The 18,790-nt window shown below is 32.2% G+C and overlaps 1 protein-coding gene across 1 annotated transcript in view; it reads left to right on the plus strand.

Annotated features, from left to right (window-relative positions):
• Nucleotides 1-18,790, plus strand: part of LOC129753766 (uncharacterized) — a 33,035-nt gene that overhangs the window by 6,351 nt on the left and 7,894 nt on the right. The window contains exons 2-5 of the mRNA XM_055749614.1: nucleotides 1,252-1,432; nucleotides 2,124-2,230; nucleotides 12,471-12,556; nucleotides 12,798-13,278. Of these exons, the coding sequence (XP_055605589.1) occupies nucleotides 1,252-1,432; nucleotides 2,124-2,230; nucleotides 12,471-12,556; nucleotides 12,798-13,278 (855 nt within the window). The remainder of the gene's footprint in view (nucleotides 1-1,251; nucleotides 1,433-2,123; nucleotides 2,231-12,470; nucleotides 12,557-12,797; nucleotides 13,279-18,790) is intronic.

Raw genomic sequence — 18,790 nt, forward strand, 5'->3', positions numbered from 1 at the left:
GTGGAACACCGTATATTACTTTTGCTTAGCAATCGTAGATTAATATTTTTTAATAAATCAGAGACAGTTTATATATTTTAACTTTGTATAAAAGCAAATCTATATCAACACATTAAAAGAATCTATCTCCATATATAGTGAATCGAGAAAAACGCGTTTAAAAAAAACATCATATTTCAAATTGCTAATAAAAAATCACTTAAAATTTTAGATTTTTTTGAAGGAAAAACGATTTTTAGAAGCATACCCTATATGTTAGAATACAGGAATATCAATTCTTATAAAAAAACAACACGCTATCTTTGATAGAACCTAGCTCTTGTTATATTTTTTCTCCCTTATTTTTTCACCCTTTGCTATTTTCTCATTTCTAGCTTCAGTTTTAAGCTCGCGTTTATTTGCAACTATGTTTTTATGTTGAATAAAATGTCAAATCTTTATCAACACTTAAAAAGGATCGATTTCCATGTATGCCGATTCGAGAAAAACGCGTTTGTAAAAAATACAACCTATTTTAAATCGCTTATTAAAAATCACTTGGAAGTTTTGCTTTTTATGAAAGACAAATGATATTAAGAAGCATCCTCTATATGATAGAATACAGGAACATGAAAAAACAATGCACTATCGTAGATAGAACCACGTAATATTTTGTCTAACCTGTTTATATACCCTCTCATTATTTTCTAATTTTTAGCTTTAGTAATAAGCTTGCGTTCATTTGCAACTATGTTTTTATGTTGAAAAATTTATTTATTTAAAAAAGAGTCAAATTGATTATTTTGAGTTTGTTTGCAGAGTAGTAGCGAAAAATTGTTCCGGAGTAAAGGGCGTAAATCAATATGATGGCAATTCTGGTTAAAGAATGTTTTAAGATTCTTTACTCAAATTGAGTTTTCAATGTAACGGAATATTATTTTTTCAAAAGGGGTTTACCGTTAAGTAGTGCAAATGTTGGCCTTTCATGAGGTACAGAAAATAGTTTTTGTTAACTTTTGAAGATAGATCCTTTTCACGTGTTGGTACAGATATGAAAAAAATAACTGCACTTTGATTTGTGTACCAAAAACAAAATTCGCAAAAAATTAGCCGAATCTGCTCGATGAGAAAAATAGTGATTGAAATTGGTAGTGAAATCACAATTAGATTTACGTCATCTCGAATTAGAAGAATTGGAATAAAGATATGAATCCTTTTATCGAACTATTTAACAAATTAAATACATCAATTTACATTTTATTTCCATTTCAGTTTGTACCGAACTCGTTTGCCTATCTGTTTGCCCTGGTATTCGCCATTCGGAACCGTACAACCTCCAGCGAAATACTGGCAACACTGACAATGTGCGACGAAAAACTACGTACTCTATTCGGGATATCCTACACGATGCCAAACATCAAAATGAAACGTGTCTCCATATTGGTTTGCATTGGTAAGATGTTATCCATACGGTAAGATGTTTGGTGATGAAATTTTCTAATCATTCGAGCTAAAAGAAACTTGATGACACGTGCAGAACTAGCCAATTGAAGTCAATTTGTGATAATTTTCTGCTGTTATCTGCTTCCGAAGAAATCCTGAAAGGCAAACCGGTTTCATCTCTATCGATGTATAAAATAATACAATCCACCATACCATTTTGTCCAAGCGATCAATTTTAATATTCAGTAAGACCAATAGAGAGCAGAAGAGGAAAAAAAGTGAATCGAAATCCCCATTCCAAACCATTTGACAGAGTGATTTATGATAGTGTTTTTCCGGTCGGTTTCGGAGCAGCCACAGTACACGGGTATCATTTTCTCGATTGGGAATTTCAATTTGCTGCTCTCTCTCGAAACGAGATACCGGATAAACGGTGTGCTGCAAATTGAAATGCTTTTTAACCACTAACAAACCACCATAATAATAGGAGCACATCGATTGCAACATCGTCACTCAATAATTTTCTTCACAATTTTCCATTTTCCTATTTTGGCTCTCCGGACCTCTCCTCTTCTTCTTCATTGGCGTCGACTGAACAATGGTTGCTTTCGATTTGAATTTGGAATTTTCACCATCATCAACATCGGCACCACCGCGATTGGCAACCAAAAACAACAAAAAAAAAATACCATCGTCAATAGTCACCATCACCTGTGGAGGAGCAATGAGTGGCTTGAATTATATGATTGGCGTTAATTTGAGTCGCATTTGGACGCTCTTTTATTGGCTGTCGTTCTGCATGCCCAAGGTAGGTGGGAATTTTTCAGTGCTTTTGATTGAACACTTGGGAACCCTTGAATAGGTTTTGCTTTGCTTTGAGTTTTGTAAAACATTAAACAATGAGGAAAAGTGTATAAATCACGAAGAAATTCAATATTTTTCCTCCTACATGAAACAAATCTATGAAAATATACTTTCCTTTAGTGAAAATATCGGGAAACGAACGAAGATACAGTGCCTTCTTAACCCCTAATTTTCCTATGTTTTGTAAAATATCCAGAAAAACACTGATTTGGACTGGAAAATGAACAAAAACAAACCTATCTAGTGTGTTTTTTTTTTCGGGAGAAAAAAACAAAGGCTCTTCAAGATAACGCACGCATCGTAAAATGGAGCTATGGCTGGTTTTATCCTAGATTCCCCTACATTTTTTAATTAATTATGAAAAAAGTAAGTTTGGTCTCGGAAATTATAAGCCACCGCACACATCGGAAAATGGAGTTAGGCTGTTTTACCTTCAATTCCCCTAAATTATTCGTTTAATTTATAAAAAATCATGAAAATTTTTGAACCAAATAATACTTATCTTGTGTGGTTTTTTGCGAGGGGTTTAAGGCTATTTAAGCCACCACATGCTTCGAAAAATGAAGCTATGATCTAACTGTCTCAAAAATGTATGAGGAAATGAAGGTAAAATTGCCAACACTGCATTTCACTAAGCGTGCAGTGCAGCAGTGGCTCAAAAAGCATTTAATCAATTTCTCGAATAAAAATCACTCAATATAGGTCTCATTTACTCAAAAATCTTCCAGTCCAAACAAGTTTTTTTTTTAACTACACTGCCGGCCAGAAGTTTAAAATCACAGATTGACACATTGAAATTCCTTTGATCTTATTCAAAAGATCGTTAGCAAAACCTTTTTTGTGTGTTTTTAGCAAAATATTTAGGATGAGTTTATATTACCTATACTAAGCTTAAGGTTGGGACATTTTCAAAAAATCTGCACTTTAAATTCAAACCAGACCATATTAGGGTGAGGTTTACAAAATTTAAATATTTGAATTGTATTCAAATCCTTTTTTCATTCTTTTAAAACACATTTGTTTAATTTTGCGAAAAAAAAATTGCAATGTACTTAAAATAAAAAAAATAGTTACTTACGTTATCGTCCTTAAGTTTGGGATCACTTCGCAGGGTGATGAAGCAACCGAAAGTTTGGGATCAGTATTCTAAAAATGACATGTTTATCTCACGCGTATCTCTGTTATTAAACAACGTATCATCTATCTGGTGAGCTGGTTTGGAAACTAATGAGTTGAACTTGCTTTCTAGATATTTATTTGAAATAAGAAATGTATTCAAAAAAAAAAATGCAACACTTTATTTTGTTAATAACTCTTGAATGCATGGATGGAAATTAATGAAACTTTCAGCTTAGTAACCTTTTTATGTAATGTTTACATGTGCATATTTTGTGATAAACTGTCAAGTGGTTTTTGAGTTAGCGTCCAATGAATAAATTTTTTGACTTTATTTTTTGGGCAACGTGTTTTCCATCTATAATGCATACTTTGAACTACCTTTTTTCAAATCAAGGCTTCGGCTTGGGCTTCGGCGCAAAAACAACTAATTTCACTTTTAATTACTCAACCACCGTTTTTTTCGAATTGTCACAATTCCAGATTCAACTTAAACAGGCAGTCTTATTTGAATTTTTAGCCATTCATCGTGTCAATCTTTATAAAACACTGAGTGATTTGCAGTTTCCATAGATCGATAGCCTTCTCAAGTACTGGGCATTAAATTTTTCAATTGTTTATCCTTGTTTATCTTCGGAAAATACTTTTCGAAGAAAATTTTCTGGCTGGAAACCTGCCAGGTGACCGCTAAAGAGCTCATTTTGCTGTCCATTATGAAATTTTTCAAAATAACTACCCACAATCAGTCCAAATATTTTGCGCACGATTTGTCCACCTTATTTTGATTATTTCGACGGTTGGCAGTTTTTCTAACTTGTAGAAATGAAGTCAGACCTATTCATAAGCCAGCTAGATGAACCAGTCAGAAAAAGTTAACTTTCTATCACTTATTGTATTCATATTTTTGGATTGAGCTTGCAAAAACCTCTAACATTTTTCTCACTTCATGTAATTAATAATCTTAATTTTTATTAAAAATTAAGCTCATTTTTGAGTCCGCTTAGACTTCTTAAACGATTTACCATGTGATATTTGGTCAAATAGATGATTTCCAGCTTATTTTGGGTCTCCCCCTAGGACTTTTTTCGAATTTTCACGATCTTCATGATCTTGATCAATAAACCTTTAGCTAAAGTTTGATCCTTTTCTGATTATTTTCCCCATATAACCCGACCATTAAAAACATGCAAATTGACTATAGCTTTATTGTCTTATAAGTTAAGGCAGATCAGATTGGCTTACTTGCAAGCTTATAAATTGCACTTAACACGTTTGTCGCCATGGGACCCATATTCGGGTGACGGGTGTATTTCCTGGGAGGCCCCGTCGCATAAAAAACGTGTGACGCTCTCTTACGCAAGTTAGCATCTCCGTTTAGCCACACGTTGCAAATCTTGGAGTTCTCCCTATTTGTTTTTTCGCTCCTAGAATTTTTTGAGCCTGGCAAGTAAAACGGTTGTACTCCGTTTACCCGAAAACCATTGCCCAGAATGAAAAATCCCCAGAATTCCAATCGCCAGAAAGAACCATTCCCCAGAATTTTTTCCCCAGACGAACCATTCCCCAGAAAATTTTTCGCCAGAATGTACCATTTCCCAGAAATTTTTTCACCAGAATGAACCATGTACCAGAAATTTTTTCGCCAGAAGGACCATTTCCCAGAAAATTGAAAACATTTATCCTTACTAGAAATATTAAAAAAAAAGGAATTGCTACAAAAAAAATGGGGTTTCATAACTTTATTCTTTTGCGGCAAGGCCGCAACCAACGAGGATGAAGGTCCAAATCCGAGGAGGCCGCCGACCCGCCGTCGGAAGCGGCGGCCCTAAGACATTGGTCTAGGTCTGCCGGGGCTTCCTAGGTCTGCGTGAAAGCTAGGGGTGGGACAAAACGTCTTTCAAGTTCGAACGCGCAGCGTGAGGAGTCGGATACCAAAACGGTTTTTTAAAGGACCATGGTAAGCATTGAATCAATTAAAGTACCCAAACCATAAACAAAGCACAATATTGGTTCTAAAATAAATTTAGTTGGAAAATTTCAAAGTCGTAGTTTCATTTAAAAAATCATTTTGAAAAAATTAATTTCGAATCATATGAAATATTCAAGAATTCATAAGAAAAAAAAACAAATAAAAATACTAGGGGAAAAAATCTGGGATTTGTGCCATTCTGGTAAATGTTCCATTCTGGGGAAAAAAATTCTGGGAAATGGTCCATTCTGGGAAAAAAAAATTCTGGTAAATAGTGCATTCTGGGGAATTTTTTTCTGGGAAATGGTTCATTCTTTTTTTTTTATTCTGGGGTTTGATTTCGGGTATTTGTCATTCTGGGAAAAATTCATTCTGGGCAATGGTTTTCGGGTAAATGGAATACAATCAAGTAAAACAACCAGAATAAGCGTGGCGACAAGTTTTGAAAAAAAAAATATTCAAAAGATGCAGCGCTTATGTAATTACACGGTTAGAATCAATATGAAATTTCGTTTCTGATAAATATAAATTTATAGCGAAAATCTTTCGTGAACAAACTTAAATTCTAGCGCTTAGTTGAATTTAAGTGCAAGAAAATCTAAGGACTTGTAAGTTGACAAAAAGTTCGTAAAACAACTACCTTTGAAAATTCGTTGAAAGTTCTGTGTTTCTGTGAAAATCTAAAGATGCATAAATGTTTCAAATTACGTCATTTTTCCAATCCTCTCTTCAAAATTTATCTGGTGTAACTTGAGCAATTTTTTGACTTGAGTTTTTTCAGATTTTTTTACTTCGACTTTGAATAAGGAAAAACTGAAGTTTTGTAGGTGAATGATGTCTTAAAACATATTTGAGATACATCACAAGATGTTCAAAACTATAAAATATGTGTAAATCGGCTACGAAACAACAGAGATATATTGGTTTTAGTCAGGAGTGTCAAATTGACACTCCAGGGATTGTAACGGGTAAAAATTCCAGGGAAGGATATGAGTTTAATACCTACCATAACAAAATCTATAACAATAAAAATTCCATGTATTAAAGCTGCGAAAACGGCTATAATTAAAACAAAAAATGTATTTCCAAATATTTTGTGTATTCCAATGATTTACTAATACGAGATGGTCCTTCCCACGAATACCTCGGATAAGCGGCGTTCTACTGGATTTATGATCGCAATCAATCAAGGATTTAGATCTAGACTGGATCTTAATTAAGAAATACAACGCTTTAGAAAAAATTAAATTATAAAACTTTCAAAATTTGAATAGATAACCTCATAACTATCTATGGCATCATTCATAAAACAATTTTTTTAAGTATTTGATATTGAATATTTTAACTCAATAACTTATACTTTTTTCTCAGGATTCAAAATTAAAGTTGATAATTGGATAAGAATCTTTATTTTCAAAATCTATGAAATGTTCTATAATTTTGACAAAAAAAAATTCATTTATTGAACTTTTACTTGTTTTCAGACGTCGTTTCGAAAACTAGAGCTGACAGAAAAAATAACTTATATACACCTATGTATATTTTCAATCTTCACCCCCAATTTATTCAAATTATGCTTTAAAATTTTTTGTTCCTCGGAAAAATGTGAATTTGGCTGCCTTGTGTTAACAAGAAAATATATCAAACACTCTAACATTAGAAAAAAATATGCTTTCCTAAACCCTGCCAAAACTTGCACTTGTAATTAATTTGGTGATGCAAGACATCTGTAGACAAAAATGCATGAAATTTTATTAGGTATCTACAATAGAATTTTGAATAACACAATAGTTTTGCATAAAAACGCACAGTATAAAATTAAAAAAACTAATTTATTTCTCGATTTTTATCTCAAATGTTATTTGATAGAATTCATGAAAGAAGTTTTTATTTATAAAAATAACTATTTTCATTAAAAAAAATTCCTTTGACTTTAATCTAGGATACAAAAAAATTACTCTTAAAGTTTAAGTTAAAGCAAAAGCAAACAATTAAGCAATAAATTTTAATTCAATGGGGTAGTGGTTAGAGTTCAAGTCATCAACGCCAAGATTCAAGAGAGCGAATCCTCATCATGGCATACAAAGTACACATTTGTAGTCTGGTGGTGTAAGCATGCTAGCCATCATCACTTCGAAAGATATACAGTGGATATACAATTAAAGGTAAGGAAGCATGATCTTTTTAAAGGAACATGAAATTTCACTAAGATCCTATGTTTGTGAGTGTGTTTTTTTAAACCTTTCATGCAACAAAATTGCATACAAACATTGAGAATAATCTGAAAATTGAGTAATGTCATATCAAACATAAAGAAAATTATAAAAACATAATCAATGAGATTTGAAAAAATCACAAACGTATGAATGTCCGCACTTTAACGGTATAATTTTTGTGCACGTATTTGAATATTCTATTACCTTACCAAAATGTTCATGGAATGCTTTAAACTTTGTTTTTTTCCACTCTGGGTTTTCGGAAATGTTGAAGGGATGAGTGGCGAAGGAAGATTTTTTTTATTGGATCATGACTCAAGTTTTTGAGTATTCTATGTCAAAGGTTTTAACTCATTTAGTAAAAAACATTTTTGAAAACTTTTAAATTATTTGATTCAGATTCAACTTGGTTTAAAATTCCAATTTATCGACTGAATTGAAATTGATAGTTTCGGCCTTATTATACACTTTAAAAACAATTGCAACCATTACATAAGGCAACAAAATTCACATTTTCCCGAGGTACAAAAAAACTATTAGCTTATCTTAACAAATTTGGGGCGCTTAATCCAAATAAAATATGTAATTAGTTTTTTCTATAAACTCTTGTTTTCGAGAAAACTTTCTCAAATATGGAAAATCGGATTCTGAAACTTTGTACATTTTTTTTTTGTAAATTTGTACAACACTTCATAGATTTTGAATACAAAGATTTGTTTTAAAGGAGCTTTCTTCCCAAAGACCGCTAAAATCTATGGATTTTGAGAAACAGAAAAAGGGTTTTTAAAAAATATTTTTCCAATACTATAAATCCAGATGTTTTAACGAAAATTGAAGGAAGTTTAAAACCAAATTTTATCCAAATCTAATTATCCTGCATTATTTAACAAAGTATTTCATTAAATGAAATAAAGGCTCTGACATCAAATTCATTTTTGGAAACAATCGATTTTTTCAACATTCTATTTTGGCAACATCCGGTTGTTTCACATGTGCCATAATCGAACGGTTAGACGGTATAGGTTAGACGAACACCAATAAAACGATTTCTTGTTCTCAAATGTTCATCACCATACAACGGTAAAATCAAAATTTGAAAAGTACCAAAAAAACAAAATATGAAAATTTCATCAAGTTAAAAAACCAATGCATACAAAAGACTAAAATTGACAAAAAATAAATAAAAATTATGTTGAATGACAATAATAGTAAATATGACTTTTAAAAACAACATAATTAACAAATTAAGAAATGTGCAAAATGGATCAAAAACATAATCAAAAAAATACTTAAAATGGTCAAAATCTTACTGAAAGTTATGAGAATTTAATATGTTTTTTTTTTGTAGGAATGATTGAAAGTAAAGTTTAACGATTGGGTATGTTGCCAAAATCTAACGGGTCCGTACTCAAAAACTTCTTATTGAGATGACAAAAATGGTTTCAATGTTTATTCAAATAAGTGAGAACTGTAGAACTTAAATATGTTTTTGGATTACTTATTCATTTCAGCTATTTTCTTTCACGAACGTCTGTTGCAGTTTCAGTTATCAAAAACCATCCCGAAGCCGAATTATAGTTCATAACCAACAGGCTCAAGTACTCTTAACAATAAACATTTCACATTTAAAATTAAACATTGAAAATTGATTTTGATTTAAATTTTTTTTCAAAATCATTAATAATTTGGACCGACATTTGCTGCCTTCAAATTATATTCATACTTTTTCGACAATTTCGAAACTTTGAAAAAATCAACTGAACAAGATAAAAACAAATAAATGGCTCCCAATTAACAATAGAATAACATGATTCAACCTTAATTACCGTTTTTATGTTTGAACTTTTTATGATATAATGTCGAATAGAGTTGTTTACCATAATTAACTGGTTACTGCAAGTAAGCTGTGCAGAATAATGCTGTAAGCTTTGTACGAAAATTTGAAACTTATACATTTTTACACCTCACAAATATTTTTTTTTTTAAATTTTTTTTTATTGCCATAAAAGCAATCTTAGGCTATGATCATTTAATATCCGGGCAGTTACAAACGATTGTATTTTAAAAACTATTCAATTGATCGAAAAACTTTCTATGGAGGAAATGAAGGTGTTACTATGAAATTTAATATAAAAATATAAAAAAAAATATTTATCAAGGATTTCAAGAAATAATCTTACTTTTTCATAAAACCCCTTTATTATCTTTGCACACTTGTGTCAGTCATGTATTGATCTATTATTTTTACCACAGAAGTAAAACCTTTGCAAAATCATGCTATTTTACACAAACTCATCTGAAAAAAGCAATTGGAATCTGGTTGGAACCTTTTCATGAGTAGGCATCTCGAAAAATTTGATCTCTTAAATCCGGTTTTAGCGTAAATTTCTTCGTCCATCAGGACTCATCTGTCACATTGCGTAAAAATCGGTTGCACATATTGAAATCTCAGGAACTGTTCACTATTAGTTATTTACTTTTTGTCTAGTCAGATAACACTTTTTGACTGACGGAAATGGATTAATTGCATTATTTAAGGGGTCTGCATTCAGTTATCCCCAATAACCGTAGACTTTTTACAATATTTAGGATCAAGGGTTCCATGCCGATGCTTGATTTTAACTTCGTGTGGATTCTAGAGTGGCTCCTTATACTTCTTAAACATTCGGTCCAAAAAAGAATCAGAAAAAAATCAACAGTTTATGAGTTTTCAAGCCGACAATGAAGAATTTTCAAGGCGCAAAATGCGCAAAAGGCGCACATTTGTGCAAAATTATTTTTACCGTGTCTTTTTGCATCGTAAATATCTTAAACACACATTAACTTAAAAATCTGGCAAAAATAGGCAAGATAGTCTTTTTCATAACCAACACATCGCTGCTAAAGTTTTGTATATCCGAGCTCTAATAACGTAGCTGAAATAATGGGCCCGGATACTAAATGATCATAGCCTTAGTTTTTGGAAGCGATTGATTCAGTCCTAATCAATGAAAATGTAAATTTGTAAAATTGTATAAAATAACAAAATTTTTCATTCAAAAATCGTCAGAGATGTACTGAGAGTCCAAAAACATTTATCTTTGGTTGAAAAATATTTCTAGATTCACAGTACATTTCATGTAAACAAACCTTAATCCTAACTTTCACCCTAGAAAAGCTATTCGATGTTATGCAAAAAAAAAGGTTTTTCAAATATTTAATTTTAATATTTTTGAGTGCTCATTTTAAAGCTGATTAACCGAAGGATGAAAATAAAAAAATTCCAAAAAACTTTTTTGCATTACCAATAAATTTTTTGATTTATTCGATCTTGACCAAAACATAAGTTGAAATTTATAAATTTATGAAAGCTCTAGCCAACAAAACCTGCAATTTTAAATTTTTTTCTATTGAATTCAGATTTTTAATGTTGAAATGGTTATAGTTTTTCATGAAAGACTTGGCTTTTTCTCATGTTACCAAAAAATGAAGCTTAAGAATAAGCATTGGTTTTGAAAGACAAACTTCATTTAAAGCTTATTTGAATTTTCTGGGTGATTGAATAAGCAAAAATTTCTTCCTTCATACAAATTTCCATACAAAATTGAACGCATTGCGCTAGTTCAGGAATCATCCAAATCATCTCAAATTTCACACTGATGCTTGGTGACCCAAAAATCATTTTTTGCAACAGTCTATTGTGGAGCTAATGATTGAAATTGTGGTAAGTTGTGTCTAGTTGTGCGAGAAAATCAGTTAAATTAAATAAAAAATTGAGCAATAGAAATTGTTGCAAATTGTGCAGTAATTATGTAATTTTGATCATTAACATTCCAAATACTAAGAATTCTCTCTGTATTCCTACCCCCCGGTTGAATCATCACGAGAGTGGCTGAGAGTTAATTTTAAATTTATCAAAATTTTTCACAATTCTGACAAATTGGACAAACCTTGTATGCAAAAAACTTGCATACAACTACTTTGTATAAGACCGAAAAATCCAGTAATTTCAGATCAAAGTTTGGAAAAAAAAATCTCGAATACAAAAGGTGAAACCATACCCAAATTCTACAGTTTGACTTTCGTTCGTCTAACTGTTCGAATTTTAAAAAAATCCAATTTTTCATTAACTTACTTTATTTATTTCCCCCTTCCGGATTTCTGAAAAATAGAAGGGAGAGTGACAAAGGATGTGTTTGTGATTATCTCCTCCGGACGTTTAAAAATCAAAGGAAGGTAGCACAAGAAGAATTTTATATTTGTTCCGGCCTAATAAATAACTATTTATAAAATTCTAAAGTAATTCAAATGTTCACAATTTCATCGTTTTTCTTCGCATGAGGCATTAGTTGAAGATTTTTTTTTAAATGTCGCTAAAGGTTACGAACGATTTTATTTTTTTTTTTTCAATTCAATTTGAAACGCTTTTGGGTCCAAAACCCAACGATTTACAACCACTCTTATAAGCCGGCAGGACACGGTTGGTTAAACATTCCTGAAATCTTGTAATTCAAAAATTTCACCAAAACTCAAGTCACGATTCGGAGGGAGGTGGGAGGACACTCAGCCGTCTGGCTCCTCCCAGGATATCCTACAGGATTTTTCTCGTTATCCCAGTCAATGTTTTCGTATTTGGCGCTCGGTTTTTCCACATGACTTCACCAGTTGCGTTCGTTCATTCTCAAGCTCAACCCGTATACCAATAGCCAAGCCAGGAAGTTGGTTGAAACAAACGAATCTTTTTGGTTGGTTGGCTGGTGGAAAGGAAAGAATAAAGGCATACCGGCGAGGGCGAGGGCGGGTGGTTTAATTTCTTCCAATGACTCTGTTTATTTTTGGTGGTTGTTTGCGCTTTCGCTCGCTCATATATTTGTTTTTCTTTCCGATTTTCCTCGCCCGAACAGTTTGGTTTGCTGCTGTTGAATTTCCAGTTCGCTGGCTGCATAATGTTCCTGTCCGATCGATCGGTGTTGCTACTCAAGGGGATGAAGTAAATTGATGTTGTGCTTGTTTCGCTTTTGTGTTTGTGTTTGCTGGTGAGCTCGTTCCGTTTTTTTTTTTTTTTTTGAGTGGAAGCCAGACTCTTGAAAGCGTAGAAAAAATCCCTTCATTTTGCTGTAATTTGAAATTATATTTTCCCGGTATTGATTTAATTTATTCGTGTATGAATTTTGTTTTAATTGAAAAATCTGAACAACCAATTTACCGGTTCTATTTGTTTTTCGAATCAGCAACTTTCCACTGGGATCGGAACAGAAGCAGTTTAAATCGATGAATCTAACGAGGATGGACACCCAGAGTAATTTGCACGATAATAAGTTGAATCGAGTGACAACGCTGGCCAATATTAAAATACGACCAATTAGCCCGATCGAGTCCATTCATAACGTTCGAGAGGTGGTTGAGCTGTTGCAGGACCTAGCAACAAAGATCAATGATTGTTATGGCAAACAGGCCATCTTCTCGCTGCTTTCGGGCTTCATCTGCGTAACCGTACAACTGTACTATATCCTAAACCACATCAAGAATGGATTCAGTCAACCGAGAGCCGAAATCTACGCCTTGGCAGCTTGCAGTGTGCTCTTCTTGCATGGAGTCGAGTTTTGGTCCCTTTTTACCAGCGGAGAGAATGTCCAACTCAAATGGAAACGAGTCATCAACTATCTGTACTTTATGAAATCGAAATCCAGCGATGACGAGTATCGAGCTAAGGTGAGTTGAAGAATTAGACACATGTAGGTAATTTAGTGGGTTTTTTTAATAAATGTCTTTTAGATCGATTTCAAGGGTGAAATATTTTATAATCATGTTGATGCTGGGTAGGTTTTAATGCTCCTCATTCGGAGTAAAGTGAATATTTGACACTTTTGGAAGTAAGATGGCAAGAAAACTCTGCATGAGCTCCCAAGAAAAGTTTTGCTTTTCGGGAACTCCTACAGATTTTAGTCTTTCAATTGACGTATCCTTCGTTTTATGAAAGCATTTTTTTTTATTTCTTACACAAATAGCTACAGCCCAGCTATGAGCTTTCGAGAAAGAAAAACGTTTTATGCATCTTGAAGTTGAGTCTAGGAAATATAAATAAATCCTAGACTAAAGCCAGCGAGCATTTTGAACAGCCAAAATTGTTTTATTAGTATCAAAGTTTGAAAGAGTCCTTTTTTATATTAAAAATCCATATTCATAAATTTATTAATACATATAACAAAAATGAGTTTCAAGAGCATAAATTTATTCCAATCCGACCCAATTTTTTTTTGACACGTTAGAGTTCTTGGAGTGCCTATTTGACATTCCTGTCTAAGGAGTGTATTCGAAAAAAATGCAACACTTTACTTTGTAAATATCTTTTGAATGCATGAATGTTAATTGATGGATTTTCAGCGAAGTTACCTGGTAATGTAATGTTGGCATGTGCAATTTTCTTCGATTTCCTGGCAAGTGGTTATCGAGATAGCGTCCAATGAAGAGATTTTTCAACTTTAAGTTTTGGGCAACACGTGCGCCATCTATAATGCATACAATGAACCACCTTTTTTTCAAATCAAGGCTTTTTTTTATTACGTTTTTAACTTCCTAAAGCTTGACCTTCGAAATAACTAAAAATTTTCAATCGAAGTTATAACAAATTTATCCGATTGTCCTCCTTCTCAACAAAAACAACATATTTGACTTTTTATCATTCCACCACCGTTTTTGCATAATGGCACGATTACAGATCCAACTTAACAGATTTAAAGCTTTTAGGGCCAATTGAAGTCCTTTTCAGATAAAACGGTCGTATTTGGAGGCAGTCTTCTTTGTATTTTTAGCCATTCATCCTGTCAATCGTTATGAAAGGATGAGTAATTTGGAATTTACACAGATCGTTAGCCTTCTCAAGAACAAAACTTTGAATATTTTATTTTTTCCTTATTTTTTCCGGGAAATACAGGCAAGACTTATCAACGAATAGGTTCTAGTTGGAAACATGCCAAGTGTTCGCTAAGGAGTTCGTTCTGCTGTCCATTATGAAAGTCCAAATATTTTGCGCACGATTTGACCACCGTATTTTGTATATTTTACCAGGGGGCAGCTTTTCTCCTTTGTACGAATAAAATCATACTTATTATAAATTCAGATAGACAAACTAGTCAATAAAATTTGACTTTTCTATCACTTTCTCTATTCATATTTTCGGATAAAGCTTGAAAAAACCTTCACATTCCTTACACTCCATGGAACCAATCATTTTCACTTTTACTCAAATTTAAGCTCACTGTTGGGTCTTTAGGACTTCTTAAATGATTTATTATGAGAATTTTGGTCGAATAGTTGATTTCCAGCTGTTTTTGAGTCTCCCACTGAGATTTTTCTGGATTTTTCTCTATCTTGCCCAAAAAAATTATAAATCAACATCAGTACTGGTCGCTATCTCACAAATCACTTGTCAGATAGTCACCAAATTTTGTAAACGTGATAACAGATTGTTACTAGATAGCTTCACTGAAAATTTCATTAATTTACATCCATGCATGCAAAAGTTTTTCACAAAACAAAATGTTGCATTTCTTTCGAATACACTCCTCCTTATCGCTATTTCTCACTAAATTGATGTAACTTAAATATTTTTTCAGCCATATAATATAAAACCAAAACTATTCATTTTTCGTTTTTTATAGTCTTAGAAAAATAAATCGAAAAAATGCTGCGGAAAAATCTATAAATCAATTACAAAATGCTCATAAAATCACTAAGTTCCTCTATAGAAGAAACTGAGGTTTGATGCAACAGATTTTAAAGATCATGGCCACAAAAAGTGTAAACAAGTGGTGTAAAACTGTACTTTTCAATTAATGAATCATCGAAATTGTTTCAGCCATAGTAGGAAAAAAATTGAAAAATGAATAAGAAAGTTTACGTAATTTGGCAAATTTTGGTGTTCTCAAAGTGCGAAACATAAAATTTTCGAAGTTTTTTCAGAGGTAGCTCTTTTTCGAACTTTATGCAAATTTACAGTTTCTCAGATTTTCTTACACCTTAATTTAGGTTCGCAGTTTATTTTACTGGAAATGTTTATTCAATAGTTCATATTCATATTTTTCGAAATACCTTCAATGTTTGCGAGTTTGTGCCGAAGATTGAATAAAAATAAGTCTCACTAAAATATGATTCACTTAAGATTACATTTGACAGATTTTAAGCACTCCAAAGCTTGTTGATGTACAACTTTATGTTTTGTTGGCAGATGAAAATCAATTATTTTTCTATGTAAAATTTTAAGAAAAAATTACCAAGTTGACAATTTTTTTTTCTTCTGTGGCTGAGACAACTTTGCCAAATTTTATTTTTATACGAGTGATCTCAATTTAAAAAAACCCGATTAAATACACCTAACAGTGGATTGGGGCCTTTTTTACAGAGAGTAATTTATCTTTGGATACATATGACACAATGATGGATTCTGTATTTTGTGGTCATATAATTAAGATTAAAGAAAAATTCAAAATACCCAGTACGTTTTTTGGGGTGAAAGCGAACTGGTATCTAAAGAATTCATTTAAACAGTTAGATAATGTCAATGAAATACATGTTGAACTGGTGTCGTGGTAGCACTTGAAACTCTCGGTCTGCTGTCTAAGGATCGAATTTTGCATTTTTTTTAGTTTTTTTTACAACTGAATAAATTAAACCAACCACAATATTGATGGCTGGCGGTGGCGCGTAGCCTAAGATGATAGGCTACCTAAAAAATGATTCAGAATAAGAGGGTAGCGAAATGATTAGATACTCATTAGTTTGATTCTGAATCTGATTTCAATCAAATTTTAAATAAAAAATCCTAATCTAAATTTTGAAAATAAGTTGTATACCTAATTTTATTATGAATCTGTCTTCTTAATTTGAAGCTGAATCAGGATCCGGATTGCGTTTAAGAGGATAAATCTGACTTCTCAAGCTTCTCTAATTCTGAATCTAAATTCATAATTTTGTTCTTAACATGACTTCTCAATTAGAACTTTAAAACTGGATCTGGTTTCTGAATGTTTTATAATTTCGGGATTCTAATCTGTATTCCGAACAGAAATTCAAAATCAAGATTAAGAGTCAAGCTAAACTGAACCTGAATTTCACATTTAATCTGAATTCTGAATCTATATTCTAATTTGAACTCTGAAGGTGAATGCGGAAATTAAATGTGTATTCCGATTTCAATTCTGAATGTGAATCCAAAATCTCAATTTTAAATCATTTTTCTTTCAAAAATTCAAAAAAAAAATCAATACTACACTCAGAAATCAAAAGCTTCTATCATCTTTGTAATTTATAAAATAATTTTTTTTTAGTTTCGAGTCCTCAGTTCAATTACAAGCACAGCTGAAGAAGTCATTGAATTAAAAAATCTGTTTTCTTTATCGACGCCTAGTTTGGCTTTGCTTCCACCGTGCTTATGGCGAAGGTTGCCAGAAAATTTTCAGCACTTATCCGGGCCGGACAATCCGAGCAATTTAAAACTGGACGACCATAAATCCGAGCAATATTCAGGCAAATTTTTTCAAATCCCTGAAATTATTCAACAAAAATCAAGAAAAACAATTGAGAAAAAAATATTTTTATCAAAACTGATAAACAGATTTTAAACCGTTCTTAAGCTTTTTGTTCTGAACTCTCTTGAACCCATTTTATCGGAATATTTCACAGAAGTCGCTGGGGAAAAATGTTGAAATTTTTATCTAAAAGTAACATATCCAAAGGGGCTGAAGAACTCATTTTTCAGTACTTTTTCGGCTGCATCGATTCTGAATTTGATGAATTTCATGACAGTTTCTAAAATTGAAGTCTCATTACTGAAATCAGAATCTTAATCCTAAATCTGAGTTTATTTCATGAATACAAACAACTTTTGTTCTATGAAAAACTTTATAACTAGGGATTTTTTTTATATAAATTATTCAAAAGAGACTGAAAAAATTAATTTTTAGTTTTTCTTTTCGATTGTTCTATTGAAATTCTTAAACCATAATATATATTTTAATTATTGTTTTTCTATAATTTTATAACATATTAATACTGCCTCAATGCTTTATTTTTTATACATTTTTTTTTATAAAATTGTTAAATGAATAACTGCCCAAGCTACCAATAGTCCCAAAAAAACAGATACAAGAAATCGTATATGCTCAGCTCCATCATTGATATGAAGTACGTTCTATGCAGATCAAAATTTAAGTGCTTATTGATACATTCAAGATCAAAAACAAGTCTTAATGATCTTCAATTCAGCTTCCAAAAAATCGTAAAATGAGCAAAAAAAAACTTTCTCTATCCCAACTACACACTTGGCATCGTTTCATATCACCTTCAGTTCATAGTGCCGCCATGATGCCAAGAGCCGGATTCCAAACTCGACAATATCGCATCAGAATCACTCAAGTACAAAATTACTTATTAAAAGAAAACTTTCCCGGTTTGCGGATCGAACCACGACCTTGGTGGTGAAAATCGAACACGCTACCACAAGACCACGTCTAGATGTTGCTCTAACTGAAACTAAAACGAAAAGTGGTGATGTGATTTTCAAAGCACCTCAATGCACTTTTTGTGACTTAGTAAATCCCGTTTTGAGCACCATTGTGCCTTTTATGTGTCTTAAATCCCTTACAACGTACATGTAAGTCACTTCTACAACTTTCAAGTTCATTAATGTATACATATAGTCCTCTCATGCGAATTGAGCAAAATAAGTCACCTATAACGTACATATTATTCACTTTTGCACCCTTCAAGCTGATTAATGAGTACATAAAGTTCAATCAAGGGAATTGGCAGTTGAATCTATTTGTCAGACAATATGTAGCTTTCAAAACCTTCATTCAAGTATATGTGTGACTTTTGGTTACTTGGGTGGATATTACAACCCATTTGAAAAGAAAACTATGTTCCATATTTCAGTTTGCTGTCATTTTCGCATCCCAATTATCATTGGTTCTAGGCCGATTTTGAGAAGAGTCAACAGGTCCGGTTGGGTTTCAAAGGCTTTCCAATCTTTCCTTTTTGTACGTTTTATTAAACGAGAATAACCAGTTGTTTTCATGGGAAGTGGTTTGTTTTTTTTTGTAAATTTCAAAAATATGAAATTTTTTTTCAATCGATTTGTAAGTTTCGAATCCTTATTCCAAATAGCAAATCAGCTGAAGAATTAGTTTCATAAAATAGATCATTGAAGAATTCTATAATTTACACA

Source organism: Uranotaenia lowii, chromosome 3, assembly GCF_029784155.1.
Source record: "Uranotaenia lowii strain MFRU-FL chromosome 3, ASM2978415v1, whole genome shotgun sequence".
Classification (NCBI taxonomy): Eukaryota; Metazoa; Arthropoda; class Insecta; order Diptera; family Culicidae; genus Uranotaenia; species Uranotaenia lowii.